This window comes from Pezoporus occidentalis, unplaced genomic scaffold (assembly GCF_034315485.1).
Source record: "Pezoporus occidentalis ecotype Australia unplaced genomic scaffold, CSIRO_AGI_Poc_V1 ctg39, whole genome shotgun sequence".
Lineage (NCBI taxonomy): Eukaryota > Metazoa > Chordata > Aves > Psittaciformes > Psittacidae > Pezoporus > Pezoporus occidentalis.
Genome location: NW_026915713.1, coordinates 8,317,069 through 8,333,679, shown reverse-complemented (window position 1 = coordinate 8,333,679; position 16,611 = coordinate 8,317,069). Strand labels below are relative to the sequence as shown.

Genomic DNA, 16,611 nt, shown 5'->3' with positions numbered 1-16,611 from the left:
TAAATTACTTTGGGCAACGTGAAGTCCAGTGAGGACAGTGATGGTTTTAAGCCAGTTTATTCTTGCTCTCTGAGGCTGGACTGAGAATTATGCTCCTTCAAGAGCCACTGCATATTTTGAGACCAATGATCAAACTAATACAAACATAGATGCTTAAAGCAGGACTCTTAAAACAACAGGTCAGCTGTTGTCCATTCCCTGAATGCAGGGCTCTCCAAGGACTCTGAGTTGTGCCTCTGCTCATGGTCAAAGGTTCCTCAGACATATTGGCCCTTTTCTGATGCAGTTGAGAAGGTAAAAATGTGTAGTCCTCCATAGGGCTAGATCACATTGGCACTCAGAGCATGCTCTCAAAAGAGAGAAGTACAATGGAGACAAGTCAAATTTTGGGCTTTGTTCAGTTTGATCTAGAAGCTGAATTCCTAACTTCCGTGGATAATCCCAAATTAAAGCCAGAGGCAAGGGCACAGGGATGGGATATGGGACTTAGGCAGGGACCAGGGATGCAGGCACAGCAGTCACTGAAGGGAACAGGAAAGCTGCTCCTAAAGAAAGACAACCCTTGAAGCATAATACTGCTCTTACAGAGTACAGTACGACCTAATTATTTCTGTGCAGAAGTAGCAGCAAGTTTTAAAAATCTGGAAGCCATGCCACTTCATTTAGAAATTAAGGCCTGAAAACCCCCAATAACTTCTCATCCTCAAAACACCACAAAGCTAGGCTGTCAATATCTGTTGTGGGGCTTGTTTGTTTGTTCTGTTTTGTTTTTGTTTTAAGTAAGCTATTGTTTGCTTGATATAAGGGATGCAACTCTGAGCTACAGCATTTGTGAGTGGAGCTTTTCTGCCTAGGAAGAAACCCACCTAAGTTTGTCTGTTCTATGTGCTGAGTACGCACCTCTCTCAACTCTTTAGCTACCATCCATGACGATGGTATACATATGCTGGCTCACTGGTGTGTACTTGGCCTCAGGCTTGGGCAGCACACATTGCACTCTCCTAGCATTTGTGGCCCAGCTTCGCTCAGGGATAAGGAGGACTGCAGAGCTGCTTGGAGTCCAACCTCAAGGACCTGCCTGGCCAGAGGAAGCATCATGGTGGCTGTCACACTAGGCATAAAACGTAAATGCTCTTGTTGTGCTGAGTGCAGCAGAAAGCAGAAGAGCAAGATCAGAGGTGCTTGTTTAGTGCAGCTGAGATTTTTGCCTATCTGAAGACAAGCTAAATTCTCTGACTACTGCTAGAGAAAAGCAGCCTCCTGTTCTTAAATTCCATTAACCTCCCCTGAGCACCCCCCCCCCCCCCCCAATATCTAAACTAAGATCCAAAGGGAATTTGTGTAAGGGGAAAGAAACAGAAACTGAAAAAGGTCAACTAAGCAGACTATTTTTTTTTTAAACTTGCCTCCTCTTCTGCCCATGTCTAATTTTTATTTCCTCACTGCAATACTGGAAATAGAACCTCAATGCCCAGAAAGGCTGTGAAAGTTGCTTATTTTAACCTGCTGCCTTGTGAAATGAATGGGAAAGCATTAGGGAAGGCTAGGAAAAGCACAAATAAATTAGCTATGATAGTGGTCCATTACATCCATTGGCAGAGAAACAGGCTTGGTTGAAGAAGGAAGATGACATCTGTCAAAAGGTCAGTCTTGCTTGTGGGAGTATAGGGTCTGGGGCAAAGCTTGATTATCAACTCTAGCCTGATCTTCATCTCTGCCATCAAAATCTTTACTGCTCATATATCCCACCACTGCTTCAGCCTCTCTTCCAAAATGGGGCATCAGGAACTGGTTGAAATCTGGGGGACAAGGAATGCCAAGTCCTGTTCCACACAACCTGCTCCCCTCCCAAACATTCCCTGCCGCCTTCTGTTCTCTTTGTTGTGTTTCTCCTTCCTTCTGTGCAACCTTAAAGCAATGCCTGGTTCTCCATGTACATGACTTACAGTGCCCTGAGGGCACGGCTACTACCACAGGACTAGGGTGTGTGCTATAAATAACCTCTCCAGGCACTAAGATCTTGTCAAGCAAGAAAGCAATGCCTTTGTCTGAGGGCCTCTCCGCACTCCCCCCTGGCCTGCTACAAGCTGTAAGCAGGAATGTCAGGACAACATGACCACAACTATTTCAGAAACGGGTATTACAGCAGAGTGACAGCTCCATGACCTTCTTTGTTTCAAGGCTGACCCTTTCCAGAGCTTGCAAATCCAGATGCCTTGGGTGCCAAAGTGGTTGGCAGTGCCTACAAACTGCATTCTCTTACCTATAGGTTGCATATATACTTGGGTGAGGCGGGCTGAGTCTTGCCTCTCAGGGTGGTTGAATTCCCACCTTTTCCTTCTCTCACAAGCCATGCCGTGACAGCAGGGAAAGCCCTGTGGGTGCAGCTGAGCCCTACTCCCTGCCTCAGACAGAGAGCTGAATTCGTGAAGCTTTATCCTTTCAGGAGGTCCTTCATTTTCCCAGCATGAAGCAGGAGATGGATCATCCTTTCTATGTCAGGGGAAAAAGGAGCCTTTTCTGAGGAGCTCAGGAGGTCTTTGTCACCTTGGGAAGTCCAAGCCCTCTTTTTAACCTACCTGCAAAGACAGACCCTCCTGAGAAGGCCCCAGTTCCCCTTCACCATTGTCTCAGCCTATAAAAGCTTTCCCAGTTAAGGGAATGAGAATGAACTTGAATGAGAATCTTGACAGACTGAGGAAATTCAAATACAAAATAGAGGTTGTCCTTAGGTAAAACTGACAGGAAGGGGAGTGATGGTGACCATGAGACTGGTAAAGGCCTCCAGCCTGAGCAGGGTGGGAGTCCTGGTAGAGAGTAAGGGCCCTGGTGTAATGCTCAGGCAGTGCATAACCAAGACAGCATGTGACCATCTAGAAAACTGCTGATTCTGTGATACGTAACATGCAAAAATTTGCTTTCAGCTACTTGATGTCTTCCTAGCGTGGGTAGGGGAGAGTGAGCCGAAAGGACTTTCAGTGTGTAAGGGCTTTATGTAGTGAGGAATGAAGAGGGAGGATGGTGCTGAAAGAGCAGAGATGCCGCTAGTTGTCTTTGATGTGCTCAAGCTGCCACGTAATAAAACTGTCCACATTTTCAGGACACAGACCATGCCTGAGATTTCTGTCATGGGTCCTACAAGAAGTTATATATTGCAAGCACTTAAACTCACAGCCAGTGGCCTCTTTCTCCTGAGGAAGTGCAGACATCCTCTGCTGCCATGGCCAACAGCGTGTCCACAGTTAACTTGGGGCCACTTTTGCCTGGAAGTATTTTTCCCGTGTGTGTGTGTGTCTTTGCTCCTGCATGTGATAAGAGAGAAGGCTAGTCTTCTAGCACCTCTACCCCACTGTCCTGGTTTCAGCTGCAACAGTTATTTTTATCTTCATAGTAGCCAGTGCAGTGCTGAGCTTTGGCTTTAGTCTGAGAACAATGCTCATGTTTTAGTTGTTGGTACGTAGCTTACTCTGGCCGAGGACTTTTCAGTCTCATGCTCTGCCAGTGAGGAGGGGCACAGAAAGATGGGAGGAAGTAGAGACAGGACACCTGACCCAAACTAGCCAAAGGGGTATTCCATACCACGGCACGTCATGCCCAGTGTATAAACTGGGGGAAGTTACCCAGAAGGCCGAGATTGCTCCTTGGGTCAGGCTGTGTATCGGTTGGTGGGTGATGAGCAATTGTATTGTGCATCACTTGTGTTTATTGTTTTCTTTCCCTTTTCCCTTTTAGTTTTATATTCTCTCCCATTGTTATTTCCCTTCTCATTATTGTTATTATTATCAGTAGTAGTATTATATTATACTTTAGTTGTTAAACAGTTTTTATCTCAACCCATGGGTTTTACATTCTTTCAATTCTCCTCCCAGTCTCATCCAGAGGGATGAATGGGAGGGTGAGCGAATGGCTGTGTGAGTTACGGCTGAGTTACCAGCTGGGTTTAAACCATGACACTCACCAATGTGGAGCTCAGGGGAAAAAAAAAGCCCAACACCTTAACTCTGCCCTGGTTGGTGAGAGCCCCTGTGCACCCACTCTGCTGGTAGTGACTAGGAATTTCCTCTTCCTGCAGCCCAGGGAGGAGTGTTGCCCTCCTCTGGGAGCAACACCATATCAGCTAAGTCTCACACATCCTGTTTGTCTTCAACCTTTGCACACTGTGCCATGTCTGCATTTAACCCTCAATAAACCCATGGAAATCATGGCTTTCCTACACCATTAGCCAATAATCCTCGTGACAAAAAGACCTTTGTGCCAGCTACTGTGACACAACCACTGCGTTGGTGGCAACACCCGCTTTTCTTTAACTGCATGGGGAAGTGCTGGGCAGAGGGTCTCATCCATCCCACAAAAACACGTCACCTTGCTTTCTGCTACCTCATTCTGTTGTCACAGTCACAGCTTTGCTAAGCAGCTCCCTGATATTCATGCCAAAATTTACTGCTGATGAAAAGAAGCCTCCCAGTCCCCATATTATCTTTGCAAATATCAGCTGCTGACTGCTAGATGCAAGCAAAGTTGAAATTCCCAGTAAAACTCTGGGAGTTTAGTTTTGCTGAGTTCAACCTTCTGAAGTGGTATGATGAACTGAGCTCTACACCTTGATGCTTCTCCTGCGCAATTTGATGTACAGATATGACTGCTTGGTCACAGTGCAGATTGGCAAATTGAAACTGCTGATTGGAAGGGCACTTTCCACTAAATCAGCTGCAGCACACAGCCATACAGTGGTAATTAGGAAAATCCAGTGATATTTAGAGAGTTTTTTTTGTTTTTTTTTTTGTGTGTGTGTTTTTTCTTTTTTTAATAAAAAGAATCAAGATGCAGCTGGATGCACTGTTGTTAGTATCTGTGCTGATAAGAAAATGAAGTGATTAAATTGTTTTCCATGTAACGCACTTTCACCTCAACACTTTCCTCTTCACCTGAATGCCTACAGTCTTCAGGGGGGCAACAGAATGAAAAGCTCCTTCTGCATAGGCAGATCCAATCACCTCTCCTACAAATCTTAATCCACTGGATACTTGGCAGGGTTTCAACAAAGAACCATGGGGCCTCCAGTTCCCCCATGCAGAGAATCTGGCCCCGCTGTGACCCTGCCGTGAGCTCTGGCCTGCATATTACAGAATTACTTTCTATCCTTTCCATCCATCTCAGAAGCAATGACTGAAATTTAAGAGTTTATAAAAAAGAGATTACCAGACATTCAGACAGTCATCAAACCTTACAGAGAAACAGACTGACAGAATAAATGAAGTAATGCTGCTCTGGGAGTTTAACTGTTGATACCTTAAAGTGAATGCAATACTATAGAGAATTATTTACTCCACAGCATAGTAATTTTACGTTGCTTTTATTATTTGCCTGGAAAGTATATTAATTTAAATGTGAACAATTACAAAAAAGTAGAAATGATTATGTTGGATTTTCTATTCTGTAGTCATTTTATCATGATGATCACACACCAGCTCTCGGAGTCAGGACCATTTTCAGGCATACACAAAACTTATGCAAAATAACCATCCTCCTTTCAGCCCAGTGAAAATAAGTACACATTCTAATTTGAGCATATGGCTTGTTCCCACTACTTTCCCCAGGTGAAGCAGGGCTCAGACTGTTTTCTTACCTGGGTATGGCACTCTCCCTTTTGTTACCAGTTCTGTCAGTAGGATTCCAAATGACCACACATCTGACTTTATTGTGAACCTTCCATACAATGCTGCTTCTGGTGCAGTCCATTTAATGGGAAACTTTGCACCTAATGAAAGAATAAATGAGTCTTAATCAGAATAGAAACAGAGTCAAAGTACCAGTTTGCAGGTTACTGCTGTCTTCTACAGCATGTGCAGGTGGACAGAGCTGCAGGAGAGTGAGTGTTACCAAAGGCTCCATGGAGTATGGGCAGAGAAGACAGGTGGGTGGAACACGTAGGGCAGAAGGAAAGACTTAGCAGGGAAGGGGTGGGTTGGTCCCACACCCCAAGAGATGGCTAAAACATTTTAGTTCAGGTTTGAAGTTTTATAAAAGGGGAAAAAAAAAAAAGCCAAATATAATAGAAATTCTTTCTCCCAAAATGTTTTAAATTAACGTGTCCCTGTGATATTTGTAAGTCAAACACAGTTAGCATGTATGAATTGAATTATTGGGAATGTACCTCCCAGTTTCAGTGCTCAAGCTGAGCAAAATGCAAAACAAACAAACATGGTAAAAACGTAAATTCAAACCAAACCTAATATTTCATTAGAAACATGCAAGGACTTAAAAATAATACTGCCATTTCAGTTGCTTGGAGTGCAATGATGTCAAGGCACAGCTCTGGCCTGTGATTTATAACCTGACAGTGTACTTTAAACTCCTGGCACTGAAAAGCCTGCAGTGCCTTAAATACGTGCAGCTCTAATGTGCTCATCCATCATTAGAGCTTGCAGAAGCCAGTTGTGGTAAGGATGGTAAGATAGCAAGTCTTTACACACTGATTTATTTGCTTTTCCAATTGTTTGCTGTTTTATTAGGGAAAATAATTTCAGGATGACTTTAAAGAAAAGTCTTGTGGTAATAATTAACTTGTAGTATGTACAAAAAAAAATGCAGACTGTTCCCTGGTGCAAAAGAGTTGTGTTGCGTATTCCTGATCCCTAGTGACAAACACTCTTGAATTTGGAAACAGACTGACTTTGATTTCTCACCACCCTCTCATAAAAGTTCCCTCAGCTTCTAGGAGGAGGAAAGTGTAACAATGTGGACAAATCACTTTCAGGGAGTGAAGTTATGACACTGTTTACAGTTCCCTGCTGGTGCTATTCTGTTATCACATCCAGTGCTTGGTGCCCCATGTCTTCTGCTATACGTCACAACTTGATTTGACTCAGAGTACAAAGTAAACATGTTAATAGTTCTCATCTCCTTACTTAGTAAAACATCAAGTGCTGAAACTCTACATGTGAGTGATCCTGAGAGAGAATATTACTTAGAAACAAATACATTTTCTAGGGAAAACTGCAGTTGCTCAAGTAAATCCTCCTAAATTAACAGACACAATACGAAGTTTTACATCTCCAATGCCTCAAGTCAGGAACTTGAGTCTAGTTAAGCATCAACGCATCAGTGGTTAGATTTGCAAAGGTGCCAGAGGATTTTTGGATGTCTATTCACTTTCAAAAAAGTCTGCCTCTTCTGTATTTTCATTAGTTCATACGCAGGCAGGAGCTAAAATTTGGGCGCTTGGCTTTGGTTTCAATCCCCCTAACTTACACTTCTTCATGGAGCCAATCTTAGTTTAAAACAGAAAATTTACAGAACTTCACCTTCTCTTAAAAACCGCCCTGGCTGTGATGTCTGAGATCTCTGCGGAGCAGCCTGCCATCCCTTGAGCCTCTGTTCTGGAAACTGGCTCTGCTCCAGCAGTACCAGCAGCCCCATGGGGTTGGCAACCAGCTCCCCAGGCCACAGGCAGATCCTAGGGCTATACACCCTGTGCTGATCCCTGGAAAAACTGCAGGCTAAGTTCATCTGGTGGTCAGGTTCCCTAGGCCAACAGTGAATGGCTTTAGATGGGCTTATGCAGGCATGCCATGAATATGAGGGCTGATGTCCTGCTGCTCTCTCATACGTGCAGCTGAGACAGTACACACACACCATGCCAGCTGAATGAATTGCTCCAGGCTGGCCAGCAGCCTGAAGGCCTGGACCCTGGCTGGTGGTGTGTGAGATAGCCAAACACAAGGGTTTGCTTGTTCACGTGTTGCACACATTTCATTCTATAATTTATTTATGTATTTTTTCTTTAATCAGCTGTGTTTTTCTGAGAAGCTGAACCAAACCTGGGCCAATTCCCTTGTGCTTCATACCAAAGGTAGCAACAACTTACAACTCATCTCTGGAGGAAAAGAATCTCTTCAGACTCGTTTGTGGCCAACTCCCTCAGTACTTTTGCCTTCCTCATCTACTGCCAGTGTGGCACTGGGAGGTATATGGTGTGTCACCGGACCATGGGAAGATGCAAGTAGTAGGTGAGAAGGGAGTACAATTCCAGCACATCCCTTTTCCTGAGAGTTAGAGCAGTACAAAAGCCATTGGGCTGTGATGAACACTGCTGGAGAAGACAAATGGTCTCTGCTGGGGATTTTGTGATGACAGGATAGCTACTCATTCCATTTCCATGTTGCCCCTGCTGTAGGTGATTCTCTGGCTAAAGTAACTAATAAAAAAATCACATGCTCTCCATTTTGTGCAGTATTTCCTGAGCTTTGTTTTGAAGTGATAGATGGGGAGGAGGGAAAGGCAAGATTGGCAGAGAGGTTGCTAGCATAGCCAGATTCATGGCTTTCTGGCACTGCAATGCATGCTTGGAGGCTAAATGGTCCAAGAGAGCCTGCAACCCAGTATGGCAGAGCCATCAGTAGTGGGAGAGCAGAGACTACTGAGGACGTACCAGCCTGGCCACTTGCACAGCTGAAGGTACAACGCATGCACTTCGTAACACATGAAACCACACACAGCTTGTGTGAATGGGGGTACATGTGTGTGTCTAAAAGGGATACCCCCAAGGCGTTGCCTCCCATCTAATGTCTGGCACTGGAGTCATAAGCAGTGCACTTCTGTGAAAACACAAAAATCCCAAATGTGTTGAGCACCACCAGGAAGCATCCCAATTGCTACTGCTATAGGAAGCATTCGCATAGGCCAGACGTGTGGCTCCTGACACAGTCTCCGTGCTTACTCTCTCCCAACACACCAATTAAAACCCTACCTTCTCCCTCTGCTCAGGCCTCAGCAGCTTATTAAACAAGCTGACTTTGTGCTGCAAACAAATTACAGCATTGGATCATCAGATAAAATGCGTATTACTGACAAGCATGTTAATAAATCTGTTAAGCCAAATCACCGCAGCTGACAAGGCAGCCTACTTTGAAGGCAGATTTTATATCAGGGTGTGGGGGGATTTATCTTCTTTTTTTGCTGGAATCTGTTTTATTACAAACTAGCAGATCGGTAACTCCATGTGTACAAAGCAATCACACAGTGCACTCATTAGGTCAGGATAGTCTGTCTTTGTCCCACAGTGAGCTACTAATCTGCAGCTTTTATCTCTGTCCCTTTTTTGAAACACTTCAGCCTGAGGAAAGCCTTTTTTGGGTTTCTGCACTGCTCGCAGCCACGTCAAGACAAGGCTGCTTGGTATGATATTACTGTTAGGGCAGCCGGCATTGCCTCCTACCTCTGAGGATTTTTGTGAGGCTCAGCCCTGTTCTTGGGACCTCTGCCTAAGCATTCACACAAGTTATCTCCCAGGAGGATTTCCTTGGGAAAAATCAATCCGTGGCCCTGCTTTAATTCGTCGTTGGCTATAAGCAGGTCACATGGTGGGGAGTGGAGGGGGCTGGGATAATTGAGTGACCTTGCCATACAACTCTCAGCATGGTTTCTTCTGAGGCAAGCGAAAATCCTTTACAGCTTTGTTGTTTTTCAGATCTAAATCTCAACGAAGCAGAAACCTCTGAAATTCATGCCCCAGAGCCACTGTCAGCTTGATAATGATCCTGTGTCCAGAAACACTACAAAGCTGCTACCTCTCGTACCTTAAAACAAAACCCAAGGCAGCACCTCAAGCTCCAATACCCCAAAACCAGGGGAACTCTTGGGTTAGCGACCAGAGACCATAGTACAGAACTTAATTGCTCCTGGGGCTGGAAAGGGAAAGCCGCAAAAGGTAAAACCAAAGTGCTGAAGCAAGCATGTAACAGGAAACGAGTCAGCGTTGGCAGGCGATGATGAGTGCCGTGTGGGAGGGACTGTGCAATTACATTTTTTGCGCTGTGACAACGAACATGAAATTACAAGCCTGGCAAAACATGAGGGATCAGGAGCAGACTCTGCAGGCTGATCCCTCCCCAGGATGCAGTGGGACAAGTCATGGAACTGCGGGTCTAAACACCTCTCTCGCCCTCTGCCTGCACACCCCCTTCCTCTTGAGCTGGCCATGCTCCTTCTCACCGAGCAGATGGCATCTCTGTAGGAGTGTATCAGTGATCCCCCTCTGGGACCCCGGGGGCTGCCTGTTGAGAAGCAAGAGATCTTCCATTGGCTCCATGGCTGGCCCCAGGAATGGCAGGTAAAAAGCAAGAACAAACCCCTGGATGTTAGAGCCTGCAGTATAGTCAGTCACGAACAAGAGACATCTGATTAGCTGGTGAGCAGGGAGCCAAGTCTCTACAAAAGAACTGGGGAGAGCCTGGAAGGGGGGAAAAAATATCCCAGCTCATTTCTAGGAAATCAAAGTAGGAAGCATCGCTCGTTTTTAGGCAGGTCAGGAAGGAGAAATTTCTAAGTGTTACAGAGGCAAAAATGATCTGAGAGTTTACAAACACATACTAGTGCTCCCAAAATAGGTCTGACTTGTCTGGAAGGCATCAGAAAGATCCTTATTGTTTCATGTATGCTTGGAGCAGCACTGCTGCAAGTGCTGCCAGTGTATGCAGTAGAAACATGGCCTGGAAAATAACTCTGCTCTTTTTGGTTTTTTATTAAGGCAATTTTAAATTTGTATCAGCTGCTACTACTTAGAATAGTAACAACTCTTCCCCTGCAACTCTGCGGAGCGCTCGGCACTCTCCACAAAAATGCCATGTGCTTGGCCAAAACTGTGCATAGCTGTGAACCACATCAGTGTGAAGAGTAGCAGAACTGCATGGGAAATCCTGTGTTGGACGTGATGGGAAGTTTTTCTCTGTCCTGTAGGATAGCAGGAGTTTTAAGTTTGCCTTACAGGGCTGACATAAGCATCATCATCAATACAAGGAAATAAGCCTGAGTGCCTGACACTTGGCTAGGGGGAGGAGGAAGATGTAGATGTTGTAACAACAACAGCAAAAAGAAGCAAGCCCCAGTGGTGCAGTCTGCAATACAGTCTACCAGCATAGCCTTTAAAATGGGTGTCACTTTAACAGGCATGTTTTTCCTCTTTGATTACTCACTTCCTCTAAAAGCAAGAGGAGCCAAATGCTCATTACAAGCCAAGAACTTTTTTTTTTTGGTATTATTTAATGGGAGTGTATAGCTGCTAGTCACACGCTTTAAATCATTAATGACATGACCATCTCTTTCCTTCCTGATGATTGCTGAGACATGGCAGTGCAGACAACGAACTGCTTTTTATTTACCTCTCATAAATCAGGAGCAGTCAGGCCTCCTTTGTTCAGACTAAAAAGAAAGTAAACCACTCAGTAAAACGTTACCACCAGGCTGAGTAATACCCATACAGGTTCAGGAATCCTTCGCTCTAGCCCGCTGGGGCTCAAAGCATCCCCATTTGTTTCCTTTCAAAATATTTAATCAGAGACAAAAGTGACAGTGGGGGAAGGGAGTAGGAGATCAAGCAAGGCTGCAGAAAACCACCTCTTCCCCATGCTGACAATGAGCTCTGTACTAACACACATAAGCTGAGAGAAGGAGGACTGCTGAGGAGAGAGTGACCAGAGGCTTTAATCTTCAGATTTTGTAAGGCAAAACATTTCCTTTCTCCCACAGGAGCTGCCAGTCTGGAGCGCTCCCCGTCCCCCTCCCCTCTGCTGGCTAGGCCCTCCTCCCATGTCAGAATTCCCACTGAAGCAGTAGTCAGCTAGATAAACAGAGCAGTCCCCAGATGCATCCCCTCGGAGGCTGAAGTAATAGGTCATGGGAAACAAGCAGAGGCAACCCTTTCCTCCTGATACTGTGGTCTCCACCAAGCACTGCTCAAACTGAAGTTTAACTAAACAAACCAGGACTGAATCCCACTTGAAGAAAAATTCCAGTGGCATGTTAGAAGCCATGTTTCTTCTTCAGAAAGCTGAAGGTCCTAAGCTCACCCTGGCTGCCCAACTGGCATGAAAGCCAGGTTAGTTGTAATGAAATGTAAATTGAGAATATGCTGCTTGGTCAAAAATGCACCCCACCCCTAAAGCAAGCTACCCCTGAAGAAAGGGTCAAAAGAACATTAACAAAAATACAAAAAGCTTTCTACAAGGTGCCTGTGATTAAGCTCTTGGTTCTCCCTTTTAAGGAATCCTGTAGCTCTGAAGGACTTAAGCCTGACCCTGAGGTCAGGGGAAGAAAGTACTGTCCATTGCTCAGAAGTATAGGAAGGATGGGTGACTTCTTCATACTCGTACTATGAGATAAAGCCAGGCAAACACAATCCAGATCTCTGGATCATCAGCAATGCAGGTTAAAAGCCAAACTACTTCTCCCTTCCCAGCCATCTTTTCCACAACACAAGTGATTCCTGCCATGGAAGAAGGGCAGGAGATACCCATGACTACACTCCCTCTCCCTGCCAGTTCTGGTGTTATGCTTTTCTCATCTCAAAGATTTTCCACCCAAAATCCAATATTTTTTATTGCCTTAAAAAATCTAAGCTTCTCCTCAACATGAGTCAGGCAGGTTTCCATGGCTTTCTAACATGTGAAGAGGGCAAAATTATTCTGAGAAATTTAAACCAGGAAGCAAACAGGTTATCAGAGGATTTCGTAGGGATCAGGACCCTGAAGAGGTCTGGACAGAAGCAGGTCACATACTTGTCTGTTAAACCAAATAATTAGTCATGTCAAAATATACGTTGGGTGGCTTCCAGAGACAGACATGGCAGTAAACCAGAGAGAAATGGAGATGATACAGGACACTGTTTCAAAGCCATTTTGCAGCTGGCTGCTTTCTTCAAGGAAATTCTTGTTTTACATAGGGGAAGGGCAAGCAGGCAGCTTTCTGTCTACCAAAGCCAGCAAACACTCTTTTTACTCTGGAAAGAATGACATGAGACTATTTCTTCTACCAAGGAGCAATTCCCACCCTCAGGCTGAAATCAATAGTGGTTAATACTCTGCATTAGTACCAACCAGAGGTTCTTCTAGTTCATGTTGTATCGTTCCCCCCCCAAATAATCAGGTCTTGCCAGCCGAATGCGATGCAGCACGTGGTCTACACTGGTGTGACTAGGTACTGCTGACAACAATTCAAATGGCTTGAGAGCTGCTGCTCCCAGGCCAAGACACCCAGGCCAAGACAAAGCATGCTGGAAACTCTCTGGCTCCTTCTGTCAACACTTGAAAGTTACAGAAAGGGGTTAGCTCTTTCCTAAGAGTTAATGGTAAAATCCATGCTGAAACAGGGACTTCTTGTCAAGAGAAAAAACACAACAGGAAGGGGTAAATGCACGCTATGAAGTATATATCCAATCTGTGCTTTCTGATGACAGCAGGGTTTAATGGGACACTTTTTGGCCTTAGCGCTGAAATGGGTGGTATTTACCAACACATATTGAGCAAGCACTATCAATGTACAGCCAACAGAAAGAGAACAAAACTGTAGCTCTGCAAACTTGGACCAACATCTGACAACTAAGCATGACTTGTAAAGAATTATTAACTACAAAGAGCTTGAGTCATGGCTCAGTCTGAACACACACATGCTTCTTTAAAAAAGCTACAATACTCTTTGATACTTTTTAATAGCGTACCAGTGGTCGGCTGTGCCCAGCACTCTGTGTGGCACTGGAAAATGGCTTTCCTATTAAAGTAACTTGTTAATTTCCCAGAGAAAACAGTGCTGAGAGAGAGAGCTTCATTGTACAGACACACAATTCTCTGACCCATTTGAATAAAGAAAATAAGAACAGCACAGCAATGCTGACAGCAGTCAGTAAATACTAGAAGGCACACTATGAAAGAAGTAGCTTACACAGGCTTTTTTTTTTTTCAAGGCTGGTAAGTAACGTATCCTCTTTGCTGTCCACCATGAGGATCTTTACTGTCACTTCACCCACGTGTGCTCTCACTCATTATCTCTGTTTCACTTTGAAAATTTTTTAAATGGAAGGCAACTAAATAAGATGTTCTCTTTAGGACATTCACTCAGCAGTGAAGTTCTGAGCTAGGAGTTAATATGAGTTCAGGATTTATTGAAAGCAACCCAAAACCATGGGAGAAAGTGCTCTTTAAAGCCATGTTCCACTCTTCCCCTGCACAAGACCGACACTCAGTGCTATGCTTTCCACTGTAACTACCTTGTCTGGCTGTATATTCATTGTCTTCAATCAGCCTTGCCAATCCAAAGTCAGCAATCTTGCATATTAGACCATTCCCCACCAGAATGTTTGCAGAGCGCAGATCTCTGTGTATGTAATTCATTCTCTCGATGTACGCCATTCCTGCTGCCACCTGCGAGAAACATGACACAAAATCAGTGCATTTTAAAATGAACTCAGACACACAGGGACTATAAAACCTACACACATAAGTGCTCAGTACACCAAAGACAGACCTGGGCTGCCATGTCCACCAAATTCGGTAGCTTCAAAGCTCTTCCTTCTCCATCTTTTAAGAAATCTAGCAAACTCCCTGCGAATGCAAAGTTGACATAATAGACATTAGGGAAACAATGGCTATTCATCAGGATGGAGGTGCAGCAATTTGTGTAATATTAAAGACAGCAGTGTTTCAGGTTCAAGTAGACAAATAAAAAAAAAACCCACAATATCTTAGAATTCTCCTATTATACTAGTTTCACTTCTGTTTAAGGCTGATTTGCAGAATAATACATCACTAGTCCAAGGAATGTGGCAGGGAAAAGAAACAACATTGCTTTAATTTTCCTGAATGTTACTGAGAAAAATGATCTTTCTTCACTTTTCCAGTGCTCTTTGAAACTATGTACATGCTGCTCTCTAAAAGCCTCAGCTAGCTGCAAAGCATCAGGTTGGTTCCAAGCCATACAAGCTATGGAAAAAGTCAGATATTGGCTCAACCTGCTCCAAAAAAAAGGTCAGCCTGGAGCCTGGCAAGCCCAAAGAGGCTAGCATTAACAAAGGTTGATTTTCCTTAGAAATTAGTAGTGCTTCTTCTCAAGGTAACCCATAACTAAATGTAGCACAAACCTCTGATTTTTGAAGACCCCTAAGCAAAACTAGAGAAGACAAAGCAGAGGTTGAATGAAAGCAATTTTAGCAAAAGCAGTTTGAGCTGCAAGGGAAAGCAAGGAGGTCCCCTGCAGCTTTTAAAAAACCCTAGGAATCTATAGCACCCTTCCCAATCTTGGATGCAGAGAAGTGTGGCAGTCTCCTTTAAGTAAGGCCAGTGAATTGGTTTAATAAATAAGGGGAAAAGACAGATGATTAGGCGTTTCTCCCTTGATAAATCATCAGCTTCAAACTCAGATCCAAAGATGTTAAATGTTACAGTAAAAACTAGTAAAGTAAGCCAAAATAAACCACATATTTCAGAAGGGTTTTTTTAAAGGGGAAAAAGCACATGCTTGTCACTGAGACATATGATTAAAGTGTGAGTTAGTCAGGACTTGGATGCCTCTGAGGAGGGAGGTGGGCAGGCACCTGCCAGGAAAATTAAAATCCACTCCAAATAGACTAAAAAAAATGCGCTTAAAATTTCTGAGCGTATCCTCCAACGTACAGTGAAACTTCCCTGTGAGAACTTATGTTTCCTATTTGGTTCATTTGCTTTTCCAAAACAAGCAGATTTGCTGCTCTGCTCTCAGCACCCCTGCTGGAGATCTGATGGAGCAAAAAGTTTTCTTCTCATTTTACTACATTGTTACTGGTTAAATAGCTAAAGAAAAAGAGACGGGAGAAGGGGAAAGGGAAGCGGAAGGAGGAGGGAAAGAATCATATGTGCAAATTACGTATTAAAATGAAAATGGGCTGAACTGAAAATAAAGCTGTGATCTGAGAGTGAGGTGCATGTTCAGAACTCAGGATTGCCAAAAAAAGGCACAGAAATCTTAGGCTGACAAGCAAACACTGAAAGAAGATGTCATATCAACTCTGGTGCCAGGAAAAGCTAGCATCTTGGGAAGCAGCATGTCTTCAAATCTAGAAGAATCAAATCTCCACTTGTCAGGGAAGTTTATATGCTAATATATTTGGAACTACTTAGGCTGCACCAGCTTCTCTCCCACCTAGTGCAAATTTTCTGTGTACATTTAGTGGATTTCATGTTTTGGGCACAGTTCAGAGTTGAATTCATTATTCTTCTGAAGCCAGAGGTGAATTTAGCTTTCTGTTTCCTCTTTCCCTCCTCATACACTGTTCATGCATCACACTGCACTTCTCTCTGTATCCCTGAGAAACATCAGTAAAGAAAAAATACTGTTATCAAGGGCAGCAGCTCTGGCTTCACCTTTGCTCATGTACTCTGTGACAATATAGATAGGTTCTTCAGAAACCACAGCATAAAGTTGGACCAATTTGTCATGTTTTAGCTTCTTCATGATCTGGGCTTCCTCTAAGAAGGATTCTGGAGACATAGTGCCAGGCTTCAGGGTCTTGATAGCCACTTTAGTATTTCCATTCCACGTACCTGCAAGCATAGGTATTAGTTAGATTAAACATCTTCTGTGCCTTTTTTTTTGCCTGATGCCTACTGTAACCAAGGAATAAACTAGCAAGGACACAATATAATTATTTAAGTGTGCTTTCCCATGTTGCCTTGTCGTATTCCTCCCACGCCTCCCTCATAGTTTAGTCTCTTTATTATACTGGCGAATAATATTCCCATTGGCACTGGAGCACAATCACTTTTATCCTATCCAGACAATGTTTCCACTAATGTCCACAGAAACCTT

The 16,611-nt window shown here is 44.0% G+C and overlaps 1 protein-coding gene across 3 annotated transcripts in view; it reads right to left on the bottom strand.

Moving 5' to 3' along the window:
• The window catches only part of FYN (FYN proto-oncogene, Src family tyrosine kinase), a 144,237-nt gene that overhangs the window by 6,945 nt on the left and 120,681 nt on the right, over positions 1-16,611 (bottom strand). For all 3 annotated transcript variants that reach the window (XM_062632500.1, XM_062632502.1, XM_062632501.1), the window contains 4 exons: positions 16,167-16,346; positions 14,296-14,372; positions 14,039-14,192; positions 5,627-5,758 (listed from right to left, as the gene is read on the bottom strand). In XM_062632500.1, coding sequence (XP_062488484.1) covers positions 5,627-5,758; positions 14,039-14,192; positions 14,296-14,372; positions 16,167-16,346 — 543 coding nt within the window. The remainder of the gene's footprint in view (positions 1-5,626; positions 5,759-14,038; positions 14,193-14,295; positions 14,373-16,166; positions 16,347-16,611) is intronic.